Raw genomic sequence first — 24,128 nt, forward strand, 5'->3', positions numbered from 1 at the left:
CCTGATCTCTCTAGGACATTCAGAAGCCAAGTTATGAGCCCACAAATGTGTAACTGGACTACTTCTTTAAATTGACACCAGATCCGGTGACCTTTGGGACATGGTTTGACCCCCTTAGGAAAGTGCTATCATCATGAAACATTCAGATCACTTACAACTCAATAGATTCTACCTTCCTGTAACGTTTCAGCCTGATTGGACCTTGTTTTCACACAAATGAACCCAGAATGATGTGAAATTGTGCTTCGTGCAACATAATTCTGCGTGCCATTTACAAACCTTAAGTGCTAATGACTCCATTCCTTTTTGTGGTTGTAGGGGCTGTTGATTGGAGTACACTAAAAAAAACTGATCTCTCTAGGACATTCAGAAGCCAAGTTATAAGCCCACAAATGTGTAACTGGACTACTTCTTTAAATTGACACCAGATCCGGTGACCTTTGGGACATGGTTTGATCCCCTTATGAAAGTACTATCATCATGAAACGTTCAGATCACTTACAACTCAATAGATTCTACCTTCCTGTAACGTTTCAGCCTGATTGGACCTTGTTTTCACACAAATGAACCCAGAATGATGTGAAATTGTGCTTTGTGCCACATAATTCTGGGTGCCATTTAAAAACCATAAGTGCTAATGACTCCATTCCTTTTTGTGGTTGTAGGGGCTGTTGATTGGAGTATACTAAAACAAACCTGATCTCTCTAGGACATTCAGAAGCCAAGTTATAAGCCCACAAATGTGTAACTGGACTACTTCTTTAAATTGAAACCAGATCCGGTGACCTTTGGGACATGGTTTGACCCCCTTAGGAAAGTGCTATCATCATGAAACGTTCAGATCACTTACAACTCAATAGATTCTACCTTCCTGTAACGTTTCAGCCTGATTGGACCATGTTTTCACACAAATGGACCCAGAATGATGTGAAATTGTGCTTCGTGCAACATAATTCTGGGTGCCATTTACAAACCATAAGTGCTAATGACTCCATTCCTTTTTGTGGTTGTAGGGTCTGTTGATTGGAGTACACTAAAACAAACCTGATCTCTCTAGGACATTCAGAAGCCAAGTTATAAGCCCACAAATGTGTAACTGGACTACTTCTTTAAAGTGACACCAGATCCGGTGACCTTTGGGACATGGTTTTACCCCCATAGCAATGTGCGATCATTTTGAAACGTTCAGATAACTTACAACTCAATAGATTCTACCTTCTTGTAACGTTTCAGCCTGATTGGACCTTGTTTCACTCAAATGAACCCAGAAGGATGTGAAATTGTGCTTCGTGCAACATAATTCTGGGTGCCATGTAAAAACCATAAGTGCTAATGACTCCATTCCTTTTAATGGTAATGGGGGCTGTTGATTGGAGTACTCTAAAACAAACCTGACCTCTCTAGGATATTCAGAAGCCAAGTTATAAGCCCACAAAGGTGTAACTGGACTACTTCTTTAAATTGACACCAGGCCCAGTGACCTTTGGGACATGGTTTGACCCCCTTAGGTAAGTGCTATCATCATGAAACGTTCAGATCACTTACAACTCAATAGATTCTACCTTCCTGTAACGTTTCAGCCTGATTGGACCTTGTTTTCACACAAATGAACCCAGAATGATGTGGAATTGTGCTTCGTGCAACATAATTCTGTGTGCCATTTAAAAACCATAAGTGCTAATGACTCCATTCCTTTTAGTGGTAATGGGGGCTGCTAATTGGAGTACTCTAAAACAAACCTGACCTCTCTAGGATATTCAGAAGCCAAGTTCTAAGCCCACAAAGGTGTAACTGGACTACTTCTTTAAAGTGACACCAGGCCCGGTGACCTTTGGGACATAGTTTGACCCCCTTAGGAAAGTGCTATCATCATGAAACGTTCAGATCACTTACAACTCAATAGATTCTACCTTCCTGTAACGTTTCAGCCTGATTGGACCTTCTTTTCACACAAATGAACCCAGAATGATGTGAAATTGTGCTTTGTGCAACATAATTCTGGGTGCCATTTAAAAACCATAAGTTCTAATGACTCCATTCCTTTTAGTGGTAATGGGGGCTGCTAATTGGAGTACTCTAAAACGAACCTGACCTCTCTAGGATATTCAGAAGCCAAGTTCTAAGCCCACAAATGTGTAACTGGACTACTTCTTTAAAGTGACACCAGGCCCGGTGACCTTTGGGACATGGTTTGACCCCCTATAGGAATGTGCGATCATCATGAAACGTTCAGATCACTTACAACTCAATAGATTCTAACTTCTTGTAAAGTTTCAGCCTGATTGGACCTTGTTTTCACACAAATGGACCCAGAATGATGTGAAATTGTACTTCGTGCAACATAATTCTGGGTGCCATTTACAAACCATAAGTGCTAATGACTCCATTCCTTTTTGTGGTTGTAGGGGCTGTTGATTGGAGTACATTAAAACAAACCTGATCTCTCTAGGACATTCAGAAGCCAAGTTATAAGCCCACAAAGGTGTAACTGGACTACTTCTTTAAATTGACACCAGGCCCGGTGACCTTTGGGACATGGTTTGACCCCCTTAGGAAAGAGCTATCATCATGAAATGTTCAGATCACTTACAACTCAATAGATTCTGCCTTCCTGTAACGTTTCAGCCTGATTGGACCTTGTTTTCACACAAATGAACCCAGAATGATGTGAAATTGTGCTTCGTGCAACATAATTCTGGGTGCCATTTAAAAACCATAAGTGCTAATGACTCCATTCCTTTTTGTGGTTGTAGGGGCTGTTGATTGGAGTATACTAAAACAAACCTGATCTCTCTAGGACATTCAGAAGCCAAGTTATGAGCCCACAAATGTGTAACTGGACTACTTCTTTAAATTGACACCAGATCCGGTGACCTTTGGGACATGGTTTGACCCCCTTAGGAAAGTGCTATCATCATGAAACATTCAGATCACTTACAACTCAATAGATTCTACCTTCCTGTAACGTTTCAGCCTCATTGGACCTTGTTTTCACACAAATGAACCCAGAATGATGTGAAATTGTGCTTCGTGCAACATAATTCTGGGTGCCATTTAAAAACCATAAGTGCTAATGACTCCATTCCTTTTTGTGGTTGTAGGGGCTGTTGATTGGAGTACATTAAAACAAACCTGATCTCTCTAGGACATTCAGAAGCCAAGTTATAAGCCCACAAATGTGTAACTGGATTACTTCTTTAAATTGACACCAGATCCAGTGACATTTGGGACATGGTTTGACCCCCTATAGGAATGTGCGATCATCTTGAAACGTTCAGATCACTTACAACTCAATAGATTCCACCTTCCTGTAACGTTTCAGCCTGATTGGACCTTGTTTTCACACAAATGAACCCAGAATGATGTGAAATTGTGCTTCGTGCAACATAATTCTGGGTGCCATTTAAAAACCATAAGTGCTAATGACTCCATTCCTTTTCGTGGTTGTAGGGGCTGTTGATTGGAGAATATGAAAACAAACCTGATCTCTCTAGGACATTCAGAAGCCAAGTTATAAGCCCACAAAGGTGTAACTGGACTACTTCTTTGAATTGACACCAGATCCGGTGACCTTTGGGACATGGTTTGACCCCCTTAGAAAAGTGCTATCATCATGAAATGTTCAGATCACTTACAACTCAATAGATTCTACCTTCCTGTAACATTTCAGCCTGATTGGACCTTGTTTTCACACAAATGAACCCAGAATGATGTGAAATTGTGCTTTGTGCCACATAATTCTGGGTGCCATTTAAAAACCATAAGTGCTAATGACTCCATTCCTTTTTGTGGTTGTAGGGGCTGTTGATTGGAGAACACTAAAACAAACCTAACCTCTCTAGGACATTCAGAAGCCAAGTTATAAGCCCACAAAGGTGTAACTGGACTACTTCTTTAGAGGGACACCAGGCCCGGTGACCTTTGGGACATGGTTTTACCCCCTATAGGAATGTGCGATCATCTTGAAACGTTCAGATCACTTACAACTCAATAGATTCTACCTTCTTGTAGCGTTTCAGCCTGATTGGACCTTGTTTTCACACAAATGGACCCAGAATGATGTGAAATTGTGCTTCGTGCAACATAATTCTGGGGGCCATTTACAAACCATAAGTGCTAATGACTCCATTCCTTTTTGTGGTTGTAGGGGCTGTTGATTGGAGTACATTAAAACAAACCTGATCTCTCTAGGACATTCAGAAGCCAAGTTATAAGCCCACAAATGTGTAACTGGACTACTTCTTTAAATTGACACCAGATCCGGTGACCTTTGGGACATGGTTTGACCCCCTTAGGAAAGTGCTATCATCATGAAACGTTCAGATCACTTACAACTCAATAGATTCTACCTTCCTGTAACGTTTCAGCCTAATTGGACCTTGTTTTCACACAAATGAACCCAGATTGATGTGAAAGTGTGCTTCGTGCAACATAATTCTGGGTGCCATTTACAAACCATAAGTGCTAATGACTCCATTCCTTTTTGTGGTTGTAGGGGCTGTTGATTGGAGAACACTAAAACAAACCTAACCTCTCTAGGACATTCAGAAGCCAAGTTATAAGCCCACAAAGGTGTAACTGGACTACTTCTTTAAAGTGACACCAGGCCCGGTGACCTTTGAGACATGGTTTGACCCCCTATAGGAATGTGCGATCATCTTGAAACGTTCAGATCACTTACAACTCAATAGATTCTACCTTCCTGTAACGTTTCGGCCTGATTGGACCTTGTTTTCACACAAATGAACCCAGAATGATGTGAAATTGTGCTTCGTGCAACATAATTCTGGGTGCCATTTAAAAACCATAAGTGCTAATGACTCCATTCCTTTTTGTGGTTGTAGGGGCTGTTGATTGGAGTATACTAAAACAAACCTGATCTCTCTAGGACATTCAGAAGCCAAGTTATAAGCCCACAAAGGTGTAACTGGACTACTTCTTTAAAATGACACCAGATCCGGTGACCTTTGGGACATGGTTTGACCCCCTTAGGAAAGTGCTATCATCATGAAACGATCAGATCACTTACAACTCAATAGATTCTACCTTCCTGTAACATTTCAGCCTGATTGGACCTTGTTTTCACACAAATGAACCCAGAATGATGTGAAATTGTGCTTCGTGCACCATAATTCTGGGTGCCATTTAAAAACCATAAGCGCTAATGACTCCATTCATTTTTGTGGTTGTAGGGGCTGTTGATTGGAGTACATTAAAACAAACCTGATCTCTCTAGGACATTCAGAAGCCAAGTTATAAGCCCACAAATGTGTAACTGGACTACTTCTTTAAATTGACACCAGATCCGGTGACATTTGGGACATGGTTTGACCCCCTATAGGAATGTGCGATCATCTTGAAACGTTCAGATCACTTACAACTCAATAGATTCCACCTTCCTGTAACGTTTCAGCCTGATTGGACCTTGTTTTCACACAAATGAACCCAGAATGATGTGAAATTGTGCTTCGTGCAACATAATTCTGGGTGCCATTTAAAAACCATAAGTGCTAATGACTCCATTCCTTTTCGTGGTTGTAGGGGCTGTTGATTGGAGAGTATGAAAACAAACCTGATCTCTCTAGGACATTCAGAAGCCAAGTTATAAGCCCACAAAGGTGTAACTGGACTACTTCTTTGAATTGACACCAGATCCGGTGACCTTTGGGACATGGTTTGACCCCCTTAGAAAAGTGCTATCATCATGAAATGTTCAGATCACTTACAACTCAATAGATTCTACCTTCCTGTAACATTTCAGCCTGATTGGACCTTGTTTTCACACAAATGAACCCAGAATGATGTGAAATTGTGCTTCGTGCAACATAATTCTGGGTGCCATTTACAAACCATAAGTGCTAATGACTCCATTCCTTTTTGAGGTTGTAGGGGCTGTTGATTGGAGTACACTAAAACAAACCTGATCTCTCTAGGACATTCAGAAGCCAAGTTATAAGCCCTCAAAGGTGTCAGTGGACTACTTCTTTAAAGTGACACCAGGCCCGGTGACCTTTGGGACATGGTTTGACCCCCTATAGGAATGTGCGATCATCATGAAACGTTCAGATCACTTACAACTCAATAGATTCTACCTTCTTGTAACGTTTCAGCCTGATTGGACCTTGTTTTCACACAAATGGACCCAGAATGATGTGAAATTGTGCTTCGTGCAACATAATTCTGGGTGCCATTTACAAACCATAAGTGCTAATGACTCCATTCCTTTTTGTGGTTGTAGGGGCTGTTGGTTGGAATTCATTAAAACAAACCAGATCTCTCTAGGACATTCAGAAGCCAAGTTATAAGCCCACAAATGTGTAACTGGACTACTTCTTTAAATTGACACCAGATCCGGTGACCTTTGGGACATGGTTTGATCCCCTTATGAAAGTACTATCATCATGAAACGTTCAGATCACTTACAACTCAATAGATTCTACCTTCCTGTAACGTTTCAGCCTGATTGGACCTTGTTTTCACACAAATGAACCCAGAATGATGTGAAATTGTGCTTTGTGCCACATAATTCTGGGTGCCATTTAAAAACCATAAGTGCTAATGACTCCATTCCTTTTTGTGGTTGTAGGGGCTGTTGATTGGAGTACATTAAAACAAACCTGATCTCTCTAGGACATTCAGAAGCCAAGTTATAAGCCCACAAATGTGTAACTGGACTACTTCTTTAAATTGACACCAGATCCGGTGACATTTGGGACATGGTTTGACCCCCTATAGGAATGTGCGATCATCTTGAAACGTTCAGATCACTTACAACTCAATAGATTCCACCTTCCTGTAACGTTTCAGCCTGATTGGACCTTGTTTTCACACAAATGAACCCAGAATGATGTGAAATTGTGCTTCGTGCAACATAATTCTGGGTGCCATTTACAAACCATAAGTGCTAATGACTCCATTCCTTTTTGTCGTTGTAGGGGCTGTTGATTGGAGAACACTAAAACAAACCTAACCTCTCTAGGACATTCAGAAGCCAAGTTATAAGCCCACAAAGGTGTAACTGGACTACTTCTTTAGAGGGACACCAGGCCCGGTGACCTTTGGGACATGGTTTTACCCCCTATAGGAATGTGCGATCATCTTGAAACGTTCAGATCACTTACAACTCAATAGATTCTACCTTCTTGTAGCGTTTCAGCCTGATTGGACCTTGTTTTCACACAAATGGACCCAGAATGATGTGAAATTGTGCTTCGTGCAACATAATTCTGGGGGCCATTTACAAACCATAAGTGCTAATGACTCCATTCCTTTTTGTGGTTGTAGGGGCTGTTGATTGGAGTACATTAAAACAAACCTGATCTCTCTAGGACATTCAGAAGCCAAGTTATAAGCCCACAAATGTGTAACTGGACTACTTCTTTAAATTGACACCAGATCCGGTGACCTTTGGGACATGGTTTGACCCCCTTAGGAAAGTGCTATCATCATGAAACGTTCAGATCACTTACAACTCAATAGATTATACCTTCCTGTAACGTTTCAGCCTGATTGGACCTTGTTTTCACACAAATGAACCCAGAATGATGTGAAATTGTGCTTCGTGCAACATAATTCTGGGTGCCATTTAAAAACCATAAGTGCTAATGACTCCATTCCTTTTTGTGGTTGTAGGGGCTGTTGATTGGAGTATACTAAAACAAACCTGATCTCTCTAGGACATTCAGAAGCCAAGTTATAAGCCCACAAAGGTGTAACTGGACTACTTCTTTAAAATGACACCAGATCCGGTGACCTTTGGGACATGGTTTGACCCCCTTAGGAAAGTGCTATCATCATGAAACGATCAGATCACTTACAACTCAATAGATTCTACCTTCCTGTAACATTTCAGCCTGATTGGACCTTGTTTTCACACAAATGAACCCAGAATGATGTGAAATTGTGCTTCGTGCACCATAATTCTGGGTGCCATTTAAAAACCATAAGTGCTAATGACTCCATTCCTTTTTGTGGTTGTAGGGGCTGTTGATTGGAGTACACTAAAACAAACCTGATCTCTCTAGGACATTCAGAAGCCAAGTTATAAGCCCTCAAAGGTGTCAGTGGACTACTTCTTTAAAGTGACACCAGGCCCGGTGACCTTTGGGACATGGTTTGACCCCCTATAGGAATGTGCGATCATCATGAAACGTTCAGATCACTTACAACTCAATAGATTCTACCTTCTTGTAACGTTTCAGCCTGATTGGACCTTGTTTTCACACAAATGGACCCAGAATGATGTGAAATTGTGCTTCGTGCAACATAATTCTGGGTGCCATTTACAAACCATAAGTGCTAATGACTCCATTCCTTTTTGTGGTTGTAGGGGCTGTTGGTTGGAATTCATTAAAACAAACCAGATCTCTCTAGGACATTCAGAAGCCAAGTTATAAGCCCACAAATGTGTAACTGGACTACTTCTTTAAATTGACACCAGATCCGGTGACCTTTGGGACATGGTTTGATCCCCTTATGAAAGTACTATCATCATGAAACGTTCAGATCACTTACAACTCAATAGATTCTACCTTCCTGTAACGTTTCAGCCTGATTGGACCTTGTTTTCACACAAATGAACCCAGAATGATGTGAAATTGTGCTTTGTGCCACATAATTCTGGGTGCCATTTAAAAACCATAAGTGCTAATGACTCCATTCCTTTTTGTGGTTGTAGGGGCTGTTGATTGGAGTACATTAAAACAAACCTGATCTCTCTAGGACATTCAGAAGCCAAGTTATAAGCCCACAAATGTGTAACTGGACTACTTCTTTAAATTGACACCAGATCCGGTGACATTTGGGACATGGTTTGACCCCCTATAGGAATGTGCGATCATCTTGAAACGTTCAGATCACTTACAACTCAATAGATTCCACCTTCCTGTAACGTTTCAGCCTGATTGGACCTTGTTTTCACACAAATGAACCCAGAATGATGTGAAATTGTGCTTCGTGCAACATAATTCTGGGTGCCATTTACAAACCATAAGTGCTAATGACTCCATTCCTTTTTGTCGTTGTAAGGGCTGTTGATTGGAGAACACTAAAACAAACCTAACCTCTCTAGGACATTCAGAAGCCAAGTTATAAGCCCACAAAGGTGTAACTGGACTACTTCTTTAGAGGGACACCAGGCCCGGTGACCTTTGGGACATGGTTTTACCCCCTATAGGAATGTGCGATCATCTTGAAACGTTCAGATCACTTACAACTCAATAGATTCTACCTTCTTGTAGCGTTTCAGCCTGATTGGACCTTGTTTTCACACAAATGGACCCAGAATGATGTGAAATTGTGCTTCGTGCAACATAATTCTGGGGGCCATTTACAAACCATAAGTGCTAATGACTCCATTCCTTTTTGTGGTTGTAGGGGCTGTTGATTGGAGTACATTAAAACAAACCTGATCTCTCTAGGACATTCAGAAGCCAAGTTATAAGCCCACAAATGTGTAACTGGACTACTTCTTTAAATTGACACCAGATCCGGTGACCTTTGGGACATGGTTTGACCCCCTTAGGAAAGTGCTATCATCATGAAACGTTCAGATCACTTACAACTCAATAGATTCTACCTTCCTGTAACGTTTCAGCCTAATTGGACCTTGTTTTCACACAAATGAACCCAGATTGATGTGAAAGTGTGCTTCGTGCAACATAATTCTGGGTGTCATTTACAAACCATAAGTGCTAATGACTCCATTCCTTTTTGTGGTTGTAGGGGCTGTTGATTGGAGAACACTAAAACAAACCTAACCTCTCTAGGACATTCAGAAGCCAAGTTATAAGCCCACAAAGGTGTAACTGGACTACTTCTTTAAAGTGACACCAGGCCCGGTGACCTTTGGGACATGGTTTGACCCCCTATAGGAATGTGCGATCATCTTGAAACGTTCAGATCACTTACAACTCAATAGATTATACCTTCCTGTAACGTTTCAGCCTGATTGGACCTTGTTTTCACACAAATGAACCCAGAATGATGTGAAATTGTGCTTCGTGCAACATAATTCTGGGTGCCATTTAAAAACCATAAGTGCTAATGACTCTATTCCTTTTTGTGGTTGTAGGGGCTGTTGATTGGAGTATACTAAAACAAACCTGATCTCTCTAGGACATTCAGAAGCCAAGTTATAAGCCCACAAAGGTGTAACTGGACTACTTCTTTAAAATGACACCAGATCCGGTGACCTTTGGGACATGATTTGACCCCCTTAGGAAAGTGCTATCATCATGAAACGATCAGATCACTTACAACTCAATAGATTCTACCTTCCTGTAACATTTCAGCCTGATTGGACCTTGTTTTCACACAAATGAACCCAGAATGATGTGAAATTGTGCTTCGTGCACCATAATTCTGGGTGCCATTTAAAAACCATAAGCACTAATGACTCCATTCATTTTTGTGGTTGTAGGGGCTGTTGATTGGAGTACATTAAAACAAACCTGATCTCTCTAGGACATTCAGAAGCCAAGTTATAAGCCCACAAATGTGTAACTGGACTACTTCTTTAAATTGACACCAGATCCGGTGACATTTGGGACATGGTTTGACCCCCTATAGGAATGTGCGATCATCTTGAAACGTTCAGATCACTTACAACTCAATAGATTCCACCTTCCTGTAACGTTTCAGCCTGATTGGACCTTGTTTTCACACAAATGAACCCAGAATGATGTGAAATTGTGCTTCGTGCAACATAATTCTGGGTGCCATTTAAAAACCATAAGTGCTAATGACTCCATTCCTTTTCGTGGTTGTGGGGGCTGTTGATTGGAGAATATGAAAACAAACCTGATCTCTCTAGGACATTCAGAAGCCAAGTTATAAGCCCACAAAGGTGTAACTGGACTACTTCTTTGAATTGACACCAGATCCGGTGACCTTTGGGACATGGTTTGACCCCCTTAGAAAAGTGCTATCATCATGAAATGTTCAGATCACTTACAACTCAATAGATTCTACCTTCCTGTAACATTTCAGCCTGATTGGACCTTGTTTTCACACAAATGAACCCAGAATGATGTGAAATTGTGCTTCGTGCAACATAATTCTGGGTGCCATTTACAAACCATAAGTGCTAATGACTCCATTCCTTTTTGAGGTTGTAGGGGCTGTTGATTGGAGTACACTAAAACAAACCTGATCTCTCTAGGACATTCAAAAGCCAAGTTATAAGCCCTCAAAGGTGTCAGTGGACTACTTCTTTAAAGTGACACCAGGCCCGGTGACCTTTGGGACATGGTTTGACCCCCTATAGGAATGTGCGATCATCATGATACGTTCAGATCACTTACAACTCAATAGATTCTATCTTCTTGTAACGTTTCAGCCTGATTGGACCTTGTTTTCACACAAATGGACCCAGAATGATGTGAAATTGTGCTTCGTGCAACATAATTCTGGGTGCCATTTACAAACCATAAGTGCTAATGACTCCATTCCTTTTTGTGGTTGTAGGGGCTGTTGGTTGGAATTCATTAAAACAAACCAGACCTCTCTAGGACATTCAGAAGCCAAGTTATAAGCCCACAAATGTGTAACTGGACTACTTCTTTAAATTGACACCAGATCCGGTGACCTTTGGGACATGGTTTGACCCCCTTAGGAAAGTGCTATCATCTTGAAACGTTCAGATCACTTACAACTCAATAGATTCTACCTTCCTGTAACGTTTCAGCCTGATTGGACCTTGTTTTCACACAAATGAACCCAGAATGATGTGAAATTGTGCTTTGTGCAACATAATTCTGGGTGCCATTCAAAAACCATAAGTGCTAATGACTCCATTCCTTTTTGAGGTTGTAGGGGCTGTTGATTGGAGTACACTAAAACAAACCTGATCTCTCTAGGACATTCAGAAGCCAAGTTATAAGCCCTCAAAGGTGTAACTGGACTACTTCTTTAAAGTGACACCAGGCCCGGTGACCTTTGGGACATGGTTTTACCCCCATAGAAATGTGCGATCATTTTGAAACGTTCAGATAACTTAGAACTCAATAGATTCTACCTTCTTGTAACGTTTCAGCCTGATTGGACCTTGTTTCACTCAAATGAACCCAGAATGATGTGAAATTGTGCTTCGTGCAACATAATTCTGGGTGCCATTTAAAAACCATAAGTGCTAATGACTCCATTCCTTTTAGTGGTAATGGGGGCTGTTAATTGGAGTACTCTAAAACAAACCTGACCTCTCTAGGATATTCAGAAGCCAAGTTATAAGCCCACAAAGGTGTAACTGGACTACTTCTTTAAATTGACACCAGGCCCGGTGACCTTTGGGACATGGTTTGACCCCCTTAGGTAAGTGCTGTCATCATGAAACGTTCAGATCACTTACAACTCAATAGATTCTACCTTCCTGTAACGTTTCAGCCTGATTGGACCTTGTTTTCACAAGTTACAAGTCATCCTCCCAATCTAGCTGACTCTATAATAAACACTACGTCTGAGGGTTGACTTGTAATTCTATTTGTGCATGAGCGTGACTCCAGTCTGAGCTTACACCTCTGTGAGCTAATCAGCGATCATCTTTACCTAGATTTAGACTCTGGCAAACATACTTTAGCAGCACAAAGGAAGACTCTTGTTATAACTTCACCACAACTCAGTCACCTGCAGCTTATGCTATGCCCAGGTTAAAGACTTTAAGTTTAAATGTAAACCTCTTGGAGCGGGATCAAAAAGTAACCAGCGCCTCACCTTTCAGCTGTTACACGACACGATTGGAGACCCCAGGCTGGAGATTCCGTTTAAAGCCCCTTATATGAAGGAGCAAATATTTTATTTTATATGATGAAGTAAAAATATTCCAGATTTCCCGACGCAGCGGGTCAGATCACTCAACCGTTACAGTTGTCCTCCGAACTCTTCTCAAACACCCAAAAAGCCCCTACTCCACGGAGCCCTCACACTTTTATTCTCCTCAACTCTCTCCTCCTAGCCCCCCTTCCGTCTCCATGGCAACCCCTGCCTCGGAAGCATTCTCCGGCCTTGGGTCTTCTCCCAGCCCCCTCCGGTATCAGCCAGATGGGCGGGGGTCTTCCCTCCTCCTTCTTCCTTCTTCAGCTCAGATCAAAGGAAGTCAAACATAAACATCTCTATACGTGTCCCTGAAGTTCTTATCACATCCTAGGCTACACCATAAAAAGTCGATACAAGGTTAAACTACAACATAAATTTGTCATGGATAGCAGATTAGTTGAAACACACACATCATTTATGGCAGCATGAGATCAGGAGTCAAATCACCACACACAGACCTCTAGCTGAACCCTGAAGCCTGGTTTCACTAACATACAGATTTGAGATGTAATCCAGAACTGCTATTATATAATAGGACAGGTCTGGAGGAATCGAAAATCTTTATTCAACACCCCCCTTGAAACCAAGCTTCGTTAAACGGCATAAACTGCGGGAAATACTGCATATTCAAATTTCCTGGATACAAGTAAACATGTGGATTTATTGCATTCATCACTGGTGGCACCATGGCCTGGACAGACGGAGCGGCCTGACGCTGCCGACGCAGATCGAACTCCGGAGGGCTCACTTCCTGCATCGGAACGTTCACTTTAGCAGGTGATGGTTGCATCCTGACCACACGCCTTGGCTCTTCGCCCTCCTGCACGTAGTCGTTGTGGGGTGTACTGATCCAGCACCAGTCGACGTCGCCTTCTCTGAAATGAGAGAGTACACAGGGCAAGCGCGTCTGGCCCCGTGACACATCGCGCCTGACACAATCAAAATGCTTAACTAGAGTCGAGTGTGTAATTCTCTGAAGAATCTTCTCCCTCCTCGCCACTCGAGTCCCTTTATGACTGGTACCATCAGAGACCAACACAATACGTTCCCAAACATGTGCGTTCCACGGTCCATTCGGGTTTATCCTTACAGGTTTACCATCCACCAGCCCGTAAAGTGAAACTCTCTTGGGTGGAATCACCCCAGGCTGACGTCGCTTGTCCACCAGCGGCTTCTGTCCACTGGGTGGCAGCACCAGCATCTCCTGAGAGTCTGGGCCAGGCAATAGATCCTCTGATTCATCAACCTAAAAACACACACAGAGACACTAAACAGACCTTGGTTCTGGTACCAGTCACACATGACCTTTATGACCCCACTAGGGGTCAGCGGCACCCTACCATCCTCTGTGAACTTGAGGTCAGGTCTTTCTCACAAAATGCAGCCAGACACTTCTTCATCATTAATTCTGTTAGTACAACACATTCATATAATGATATCAAACATGCCACTAATAGGTATGTAGAAATCCTAGAGACCTCTAATCCAGGTCACAGGTCTTCACTGCTTCCCGCAGGAATTACACAAGTTACAGCATGCAAATTAGTAACCACAATGAATAAGTGGGCCTTTCCATCCTGATCAGATAACAGGATGTACCAATCATTCTCTCATCATGCATTAAGCAGAAGTTATCACATCAACATTCCAAGAGTCCTCAGTTAGGCCTCTTGTGCATCTAATATTAGTATATCGCGCCGGTAAGATTAGCCAATAGAGATAGTCTTACCGAGGTGATCAGCACATCCTCATCTGCTTCTTCAAATACCTCACGTGGAGATTCTGCACGGGCCATAATACCTGAGAACTTACTCTTCAAGGGAGATGCTACCTGCGTGCAGCTCTGTTCCTGAGTGCCCGGCGTCCACGTGGTCCCAATCTAATTGACTCAGGAGGCCCTTCCTCCTCCCATCGAGGCTGATTAGCAGATCTCCTGCTGCAGCTGGCAAAACACTTCAAAAGATGCATGAGTTTAACACAAACAGATAACATCACCAGGACCCCTCCTACGATCACAGGGACCTTGGCGTAAACCCATAATTCAGAGATTACCAGAGAGGCAACACCCATTGCTCCCTGGGTGACCACCTTAACGGCCTCTCTGATACCTAAGGTTAATCCTTGGCCAATAATTTTAAAACCCTTCTGGACAAATTGCCAATCAGACATCCTAGCTCTTTCACTCAACCAACATGTGCCTGTCCAATTGGGAAAATGAAAGGAACCAGAACAGTTCTGCTCCCAACGACCCCCACCAACAGGAATCCATGCTTGAAAGGGCCATATACCTAAGTCGCTCCTGTATTCAACAGCATCTATGTCCTCCTGACAAAAACAAGCCTTGGGGCCTTTCGAGTTGGCAAAGTAACCCCATCCTACTCCTAATGATGGGAAATTCTCTGAGTCCCAGACGACGTAGCTGCTCCAATTTGAGTGCCACCAGTGGGGGTAACCGTGAGGGTCAACAAAGCCGCCCAGTTCATAAGGATTATACACATTTTTCCCATTTCTAACAGCAATTTTCGTAGCGGGCTGGGCCAAAGTTCTGAAGCACGCATCAGACCTACACCACCTGGTTAACAGAGAATTTCGCACCCAATGTGCTTCCCTGAATCGTAAAGCTTGTTCGCGATACGCATAATCATACTCCAAGTCTCGCAGCTCTCCAGTATAATGCCCCCATGTCATATTCATAAACCGAAACTTTGAATAAGCTGGGGTGGAGTACAAATCATCTAGATGCGGACCTTGAGATCGGACCATAGTCAGTTCTATTAAACTGCCATGTTTCTCCATCCTCACGAACGGAGGAGTCATATTTACACCTTTTTTCACATTTACATCTTTAATCGTTGGGACTGTAGCTGGGTTCAACAACGCCAGTAAATTAGCCATCCAAAAAATTGTAGAGCCGAGTCTCTCTTTAGGCCTGCATTCTAACACCCCTTCTGTCAAATTGGTAGCCCACCATTGTCCAAAAAGGACATCGTACTCTGTCCCTCGCCCTGGCTTATCGAACCCGTTTGGGGCAAAATGTCCCATTAAGCCATGAACATCCTCCGTCCACATTTCATATGACACATTCAGAGCCCATCTCTTCGATGTGCTATTCACAAGCCATGCATCATGACTCGTTTTCGGAATCATACCAGGAAAAGGACCTCGTACATGTCCACCTAAGGACATTAACTCCCATATATAATTATTCCACCATGTTCTGGGGTATTTTGGGTCACTAGTTAATTTCTTAATACATCTCCACACGCTGTCCGCCTCTCCTTTGTCCCAGGCCAGACGTGGGATGATCATAAAATATTCTGTCATTCCATCTATCAAGCTCCTGTTTAGCACATGCGGAGCATGAATGAAGTTTAATTTAACTCCCTTTGGGGTTACATGCAATGTCATGGGTAACAGTTGTTTTCCCTTTCCTAAAGGGATCATTTTGTAAGCTGAAAAAGCTTTGGTTCTGTCCAACCAAATACTCTGTGGACTAGGAAGCCTGTGGCCTTTCGTCTGCTCTTTAGCAGCACGCGTCTGCCTCCTCAAGTGAGGGGTCACAGCCGTGTCTGCGTCTTGTGGAGCAATCAGCTGCGACATGGGGGGTAGGGAACCCCCCTCCATTGCCCAGCTATCATTCCCAGCTGCAGTTCCATTCGGGAACGCAAGGAGTCTGAATATCATGCAATCAGAAACCTTATCAAAACCAGTTATATATTCTCCCCAGACAGTTAGTACCCCAAAATGGTAGATTTTAGTAATACATTCCACAGGTTGTACATCAACTGTGAAATCCCACACTTTAAGCTTTCCTTCCTCCCATCCTAACAGCCCATAAGTAGAATTATGGCTGTCGGTGACATTATTAAGCTGCTCTAACCACATCAGCCAGCCGGTAGATGTGGGGCTACAGGCCTCACCTGGATCAGGGATTGGACAGCCCTGTGTAACAGCCTTACAATATTCCATCCACTGAGTGGCATTAAAGTTCTCCTCATGAGGAGTCAAGCACGACACTCTAGGCAGGTCTAGGGTTCCTGGTCGCTTGTGAACCCACCCTTTAACCACAGCCGTGGTCTTGAGTGTTACAACTCGTGAAACAGGCATTGAGATAAAAGATATCGCTACCACACAGATTAATAAGCCGATACAACATAAGATACCTCCTCTCCAACTCTCCCAGCAAGTCTTATCAGGAGGTCGTGTGAGGAGCCGATCTAGCTCCTCCTCCTCCCACTCTCCGCAGGAATCCATGAATCTCTGCTGCCTGTAGAGACGAGGAGAATTAGGCAGAGAGCTTCATCATACACATTTTTCTTAATTCACCTGTGGCCTTGGCGCAGCCACGGTGTCCCTTGTAAATAGCCTGGGGGTCTCCGCGTGCCGATCCCACTCCAAGTTTACTGCTATTAAAACACCATCACTCTTCTTGAGTGAGTCTCTCCAGACATCTAGCTTCCTCCAGCCTTTTTTTGTTTTAACTAATACTTGCGTCTGACTTCTGGTTATTGACAAGTCATTACATGTTGGTACAGTAGCTGAGGTGTACCAATCCTTATCTGTTGTCTCATGACGAACCTGTCTCCTTTCCCACTCGTCAGTGGTTATAGGAAACTTGCCTCGCCTGTCTCTCCAACACAGCTGTGGTTCAGTAGCTTCCCACAGCACCTTTCCCCAAGGTGAGAAAGTTTCACTCAAACTCCCTCCCTTTCTAGTACACACTATCTCTTTAAAGCAATTCTCCCAATATGCCTGGGAGCATGTCAAGCCTGACAGGTGACTCATCTCAGGAACCAGCAACACCACAGGGTAAATTCGCACCCCACATGAACTTGAACAACTGGAGAGTCTTCCTTTGTCCACTCTACAACATTTTCTAGATTCATCAACACTATGATGATCCAAACGACCAATCCTTGTTTTGGCTGCTTTACTCATCCAACAATCTCCACACCACGCCACTTTCATCACACCATGTAATTCCACAGCATTTGTGGGTGAAGGATTTTTTCTCAGAACTTTTTCTTTAAGAAATCTCGGGCCTTCCCACCTTATCTCAGCAACTTCATTGCCACAGTTTGCGCATGTACCAGGTCTGTAAACTGACCAGCTGAAGCACTCCTCATCACAACTTTGCCCTTGTACTTTACCTAATGTAATCCCCCCTGAACTTGATGCACTCAGCAGCCATATTGGGGATGCAATTCCACCTTCATTTAGTGGTACCCATTTCTTTACAGTCTTCAAGCCAGACTGTGCTTTGGTTAGGGGTTGCACATCTGATTGTGTTCCCTTCATGGTTCCCCTCAATCTTTTCAACTTTTCCATCCTGGGGTCTTTTATGCAGGAAGCTTCTCTCTTGTTCTCCCTGTGGAGAGACAGAGAGTGTGTCTTTAGCAGTTTCTTGTCTTAAAGGCTGTTCTAATAGAGCCTTATTAATAGCCAGAACTGCACCTGGAGAATCCCATTCCTTCAAGTTCAAGGTTTTTATCGCCTCTTTAACGGTGCGAACTGCTCTCTCAGCCACTCCGTTTGTGTGTGGCTTGTAGGGGATGGACCACTGGATTATCAGTCCTTCATTCTCCAGCAGCTCCAGACCAACTTTATTTTTGAAATGTGGTGCATTATCCATCCTGATAGCTTTTATTTGTGGATAACACACCATTATTCTCGCTAGGCAATCTGCAATCCTTCCTGCTGTCATATTGGGCAAAGGGAACCTACCCCCTATACTCTCCCCCCTGTTCCCTTTGACCACCAGGAAATACTTGTTGCCCTTTTGTGTTCTCTTCAGCTCTCCAATGTCACAAGAGACAGAGGTCAAGCCTTCTGGACCAATACGGTCGCCAACCACTTTCTCTGTGGGTTGTTTACCCAGCTCTAAGCATAGAGCGCAGTGTGATTTAACATCTCTCAGCACAGAGTCCAAATGGGGAATGCAAACTGCATTCTGCAAGCACCACTTCTTCAGCCTTTGAAGACCGGGGTGCCCCAAAGTTTCATGCAGCTTCTTCACCAGGTCGTAGTCAGATTCTGTACTGTCATGCAAAACCAATCTCACCCTTCTGGTCTGCACTAGCCTGTCCACCTCAGCATTTCCTCTGGCAGCAGAGGTGTCACTCAGTGTGTGGGCCGGCTGGTGTCGTACCTGGAAGTTACCTTTTCTCAGCGCACATGATGTACCCATAGCTTCTAATACAGCTGTGAGCTCTGCTTTCTGAGCAGAACCTGCAATTCTCCCATTTCTCTGAGAGGTCCTCTTGTTATTTACATATTTAATCCATGCCCAGAATGCCATAACATCATTCTGTGTTTTTCTGTGTCTCTGTGCTCAAAAGCACAGTGACTGTTTTTACAAAGTTCAATGACCTCACTCACTCTCCTCTGTGAGCACACGGTCATTATTCATCAGTCTCCCCCCCTTGCTTCTAAGCCCTCGCTTTAAGGCCTGGAGAGACTGCATTCTTTCTGACAGCTGTGTTATATTTTCACCATGAAACCCCAGCTTTCCAGCACTCCTTCAAGCTTTAGCAGGTTTTTTTTTTTTTTTTTTTTTTTGGCAGCGTGATGTTTTCAAAAACTTTCACATCTACCTTTCTCCCTTCAGGAGTGTATTGATATCCCAGAAACTTTATATTTCAGATCAACGAGTAACTCGTTCCAATCCTCCACCCCCCTTCCCATTGGATTCTGAGGCACACACGGGGGAGGGGTAGCTTGAATTACATATAGCTCTCCTTTGCACAATCCACAGTCATTTTTACTTTTTGGCAAAGTTAATAGTTTTCATCTCCCGTCTGAAAAGGGCTTTCTGTTTCTAATCAATCAAAGTTCCCTGAACAATCCTGTCCATTTCTTTATCCACATCTACAACAGCTCCTCTCACCACCACCTGAAAATCATGATCTGGCACAAGGCTTGCTGGATGAGTAAAACCAGACAGATTATTTTGCACAAGCTCCACCAAGTCTGAAATGCACAACCAACTAGCATATTTCGGCGCAGGCATGCATAAAGCGGGCATTTTATCATTGAACGCGGGTTGAAAATCGATATCTGACCCATCTGCTAGACGTGCTGAGCGTAACTCACCAACCTCTGTTAGAAAATACCGCTCGCACTCCAGCTGGGTCGTCACGAGCCCACAAGCTCTCAATATCAGCCATTCTCTCACCGCGTTCTTCCTCCCTCGCTTACTGCAGCCATCCCTAAATTTTCCCTCAGTTACACGAGTATCTTTACTCATAAAGATCACCTCGCATCAAAATCGTTGTCCTTTAAAGGCAGGGTGTGCGTGCACACACACCAGCAGCAACTTAGCTGTTCTGCCCCGGATTACGTCCACGAGGTCAGGAATTGCAACCTGCGACTTCATTCTATTTTGTGAGAATCTTTTACGAGGCCACTCACTTTCCTGCGTGTGAGAATTCTGCTAAGAGGTTCTCACAAAACCCCTTTGCGCCGTGTGCACCTGGTGGAGAGAAACGCACTTCTACGGAAACGACCCAACCGGACCAGTGCGTTCCAACACACTTCCAGCTACTGGACTTCAGAATCTAAACTCATAGGCTCCCTAAGCGGCCCCCTTCGGCCAATATAGCCGGCTCCTTAGGGACAAATTGTCCGCCCTTGCGGACAATTTTCCCAGTTCCGGACTTTCTAAGCTCACAACAGGTTGTTTTCTACTCAACTGCGAAATCACAGCCCCACGTTGGGCGCCATGTTACAAGTCATCCTCCCAAACTAGCTGACTCTATAATAAACACTACGTCTCAGGGTTGACTTGTAATTCTATTTGTGCGTGAGCGTGACTCCAGTCTGAGCTTACACCTCTGTGAGCTAATCAGCGATCATCTTTACCTAGATTTAGACTCTGGCAAACATACTTTAGCAGCACAAAGGAAGACTCTTGTTATAACTTCACCACAACTCAGTCACCTGCAGCTTATGCTATGCCCAGGTTAAAGACTTTAAGTTTAAATGTAAACCTCTTGGAGCGGGATCAAAAAGTAACCAGCGCCTCACCTTTCAGCTGTTACACGACACGATTGGAGACCCCAGGCTGGAGATTCCGTTTAAAGCCCCTTATATGAAGGAGCAAATATTTTATTTTATATGATGAAGTAAAAATATTCCAGATTTCCCGACGCAGCGGGTCAGATCACTCAACCGTTACAGTTGTCCTCCGAACTCTTCTCAAACACCCAAAAAGCCCCTACTCCACGGAGCCCTCACACTTTTATTCTCCTCAACTCTCTCCTCCTAGCCCCCCTTCCGTCTCCATGGCAACCCCTGCCTCGGAAGCATTCTCCGGCCTTGGGTCTTCTCCCAGCCCCCTCCGGTATCAGCCAGATGGGCGGGGGTCTTCCCTCCTCCTTCTTCCTTCTTCAGCTCAGATCAAAGGAAGTCAAACATAAACATCTCTATACGTGTCCCTGAAGTTCTTATCACATCCTAGGCTACACCATAAAAAGTCGATACAAGGTTAAACTACAACATAAATTTGTCATGGATAGCAGATTAGTTGAAACACACACATCATTTATGGCAGCATGAGATCAGGAGTCAAATCACCACACACAGACCTCTAGCTGAACCCTGAAGCCTGGTTTCACTAACATACAGATTTGAGATGTAATCCAGAACTGCTATTATATAATAGGACAGGTCTGGAGGAATCGAAAATCTTTATTCAACACAAATGAACCCAGAATGATGTGGAATTGTGGTTCGTGCAACATAATTCTGTGTGCCATTTAAAAACCATAAGTGCTAATGACTCCATTCCTTTTAGTGGTAATGGGGGCTGCTAACTGGAGTACTCTAAAACAAACCTGACCTCTCTAGGATATTCAGAAGCCAAGTTCTAAGCCCACAAAGGTGTAACTGGACTACTTCTTTAAAGTGACACCAGGCCCGGTGACCTTTGGGACATGGTTTGACCCCCTATAGGAATGTGCGATCATCTTGAAACGTTCAGATCACTTACAACTCAATAGATTATACCTTCCTGTAACGTTTCAGCCTGATTGGACCTTGTTTTCACACAAATGAACCCAGAATGATGTGAAATTGTGCTTCGTGCAACATAATTCTGGGTGCCATTTAAAAACCATAAGTGCTAATGACTCCATTCCTTTTTGTGGTTGTAGGGGCTGTTGATTGGAGTATACTAAAACAAACCTGATCTCTCTAGGACATTCAGAAGCCAAGTTATAAGCCCACAAAGGTGTAACTGGACTACTTCTTTAAAATGACACCAGATCCGGTGACCTTTGGGACATGGTTTGACCCCCTTAGGAAAGTGCTATCATCATGAAACGTTCAGATCACTTACAACTCAATAGATTCTACCTTCCTGTAACATTTCAGCCTGATTGGACCTTGTTTTCACACAAATGAACCCAGAATGATGTGAAATTGTGCTTCGTGCACCATAATTCTGGGTGCCATTTAAAAACCAAAAGCGCTAATGACTCCATTCCTTTTTGTGGTTGTAGGGGCTGTTGATTGGAGTACATTAAAACAAACCTGATCTCTCTAGGACATTCAGAAGCCAAGTTATAAGCCCACAAATGTGTAACTGGACTACTTCTTTAAATTGACACCAGATCCGGTGACATTTGGGACATGGTTTGACCCCCTATAGGAATGTGCGATCATCTTGAAACGTTCAGATCACTTACAACTCAATAGATTCCACCTTCCTGTAACGTTTCAGCCTGATTGGACCTTGTTTTCACACAAATGAACCCAGAATGATGTGAAATTGTGCTTCGTGCAACATAATTCTGGGTGCCATTTAAAAACCATAAGTGCTAATGACTCCATTCCTTTTCGTGGTTGTAGGGGCTGTTGATTGGAGAATATGAAAACAAACCTGATCTCTCTAGGACATTCAGAAGCCAAGTTATAAGCCCACAAAGGTGTAACTGGACTACTTCTTTGAATTGACACCAGATCCGGTGACCTTTGGGACATGGTTTGACCCCCTTAGAAAAGTGCTATCATCATGAAATGTTCAGATCACTTACAACTCAATAGATTCTACCTTCCTGTAACATTTCAGCCTGATTGGACCTTGTTTTCACACAAATGAACCCAGAATGATGTGAAATTGTGCTTCGTGCAACATAATTCTGGGTGCCATTTAAAAACCATAAGTGCTAATGACTCCATTCCTTTTTGAGGTTGTAGGGGCTGTTGATTGGAGTACACTAAAACAAACCTGATCTCTCTAGGACATTCAGAAGCCAAGTTATAAGCCCTCAAAGGTGTCAGTGGACTACTTCTTTAAAGTGACACCAGGCCCGGTGACCTTTGGGACATGGTTTGACCCCCTATAGGAATGTGCGATCATCATGAAACGTTCAGATCACTTACAACTCAATAGATTCTACCTTCTTGTAACGTTTCAGCCTGATTGGACCTTGTTTTCACACAAATGGACCCAGAATGATGTGAAATTGTGCTTCGTGCAACATAATTCTGGGTGCCATTTACAAACCATAAGTGCTAATGACTCCATTCCTTTTTGTGGTTGTAGGGGCTGTTGGTTGGAATTCATTAAAACAAACCAGATCTCTCTAGGACATTCAGAAGCCAAGTTATAAGCCCACAAATGTGTAACTGGACTACTTCTTTAAATTGACACCAGATCCGGTGACCTTTGGGACATGGTTTGACCCCCTTAGGAAAGTGCTATCATCTTGAAACGTTCAGATCACTTACAACTCAATAGATTCTACCTTCCTGTAACGTTTCAGCCTGATTGGACCTTGTTTTCACACAAATGAACCCAGAATGATGTGAAATTGTGCTTCGTGCAACATAATTCTGGGTGCCATTCAAAAACCATAAGTGCTAATGACTCCATTCCTTTTTGAGGTTGTAGGGGCTGTTGATTGGAGTACACTAAAACAAACCTGATCTCTCTAGGACATTCAGAAGCCAAGTTATAAGCCCTCAAAGGTGTAACTGGACTACTTCTTTAAAGTGACACCAGGCCCGGTGACCTTTGGGACATGGTTTTACCCCCATAGAATGTGCGATCATTTTGAAACGTTCAGATAACTTACAACTCAATAGATGCTACCTTCTTGTAACGTTTCAGCCTGATTGGACCTTGTTTCACTCAAATGAACCCAGAATGATGTGAAATTGTGCTTCGTGCAACATAATTCTGGGTGCCATTTAAAAACCATAAGTGCTAATGACTCCATTCCTTTTAGTGGTAATGGGGGCTGTTAATTGGAGTACTCTAAAACAAACCTGACCTCTCTAGGATATTCAGAAGCCAAGTTATAAGCCCACAAAGG

General features: G+C 43.2%; 2 protein-coding genes across 2 annotated transcripts; both read right to left on the reverse strand.

The window, feature by feature from the left end:
* Window positions 1-12,931: 12,931 nt before the first annotated feature.
* Window positions 12,932-14,227, reverse strand: LOC129154076 (uncharacterized). Its single transcript, XM_070553884.1, has 3 exons — window positions 14,151-14,227; window positions 13,512-14,056; window positions 12,932-13,019 (listed from the first exon to the last, which is right to left on the reverse strand). The coding sequence occupies exons 1-3, from the start codon at window positions 14,211-14,213 to the stop codon at window positions 12,932-12,934; spliced, it is 696 nt and encodes a 231-aa protein (XP_070409985.1). The 5' UTR covers window positions 14,214-14,227.
* A 410-nt stretch (window positions 14,228-14,637) lies between these two features.
* Window positions 14,638-20,999, reverse strand: LOC129154079 (uncharacterized). Its single transcript, XM_054733786.2, has 2 exons — window positions 20,836-20,999; window positions 14,638-17,077 (listed from the first exon to the last, which is right to left on the reverse strand). The coding sequence occupies exon 2, from the start codon at window positions 17,062-17,064 to the stop codon at window positions 14,638-14,640; it is 2,427 nt and encodes an 808-aa protein (XP_054589761.2). The 5' UTR covers window positions 17,065-17,077; window positions 20,836-20,999.
* Between the last annotated feature and the right edge of the window lie 3,129 nt (window positions 21,000-24,128).

The sequence above is a fragment of the Nothobranchius furzeri genome, chromosome 8, assembly GCF_043380555.1.
Source record: "Nothobranchius furzeri strain GRZ-AD chromosome 8, NfurGRZ-RIMD1, whole genome shotgun sequence".
In the NCBI taxonomy this organism is placed as follows: domain Eukaryota; kingdom Metazoa; phylum Chordata; class Actinopteri; order Cyprinodontiformes; family Nothobranchiidae; genus Nothobranchius; species Nothobranchius furzeri.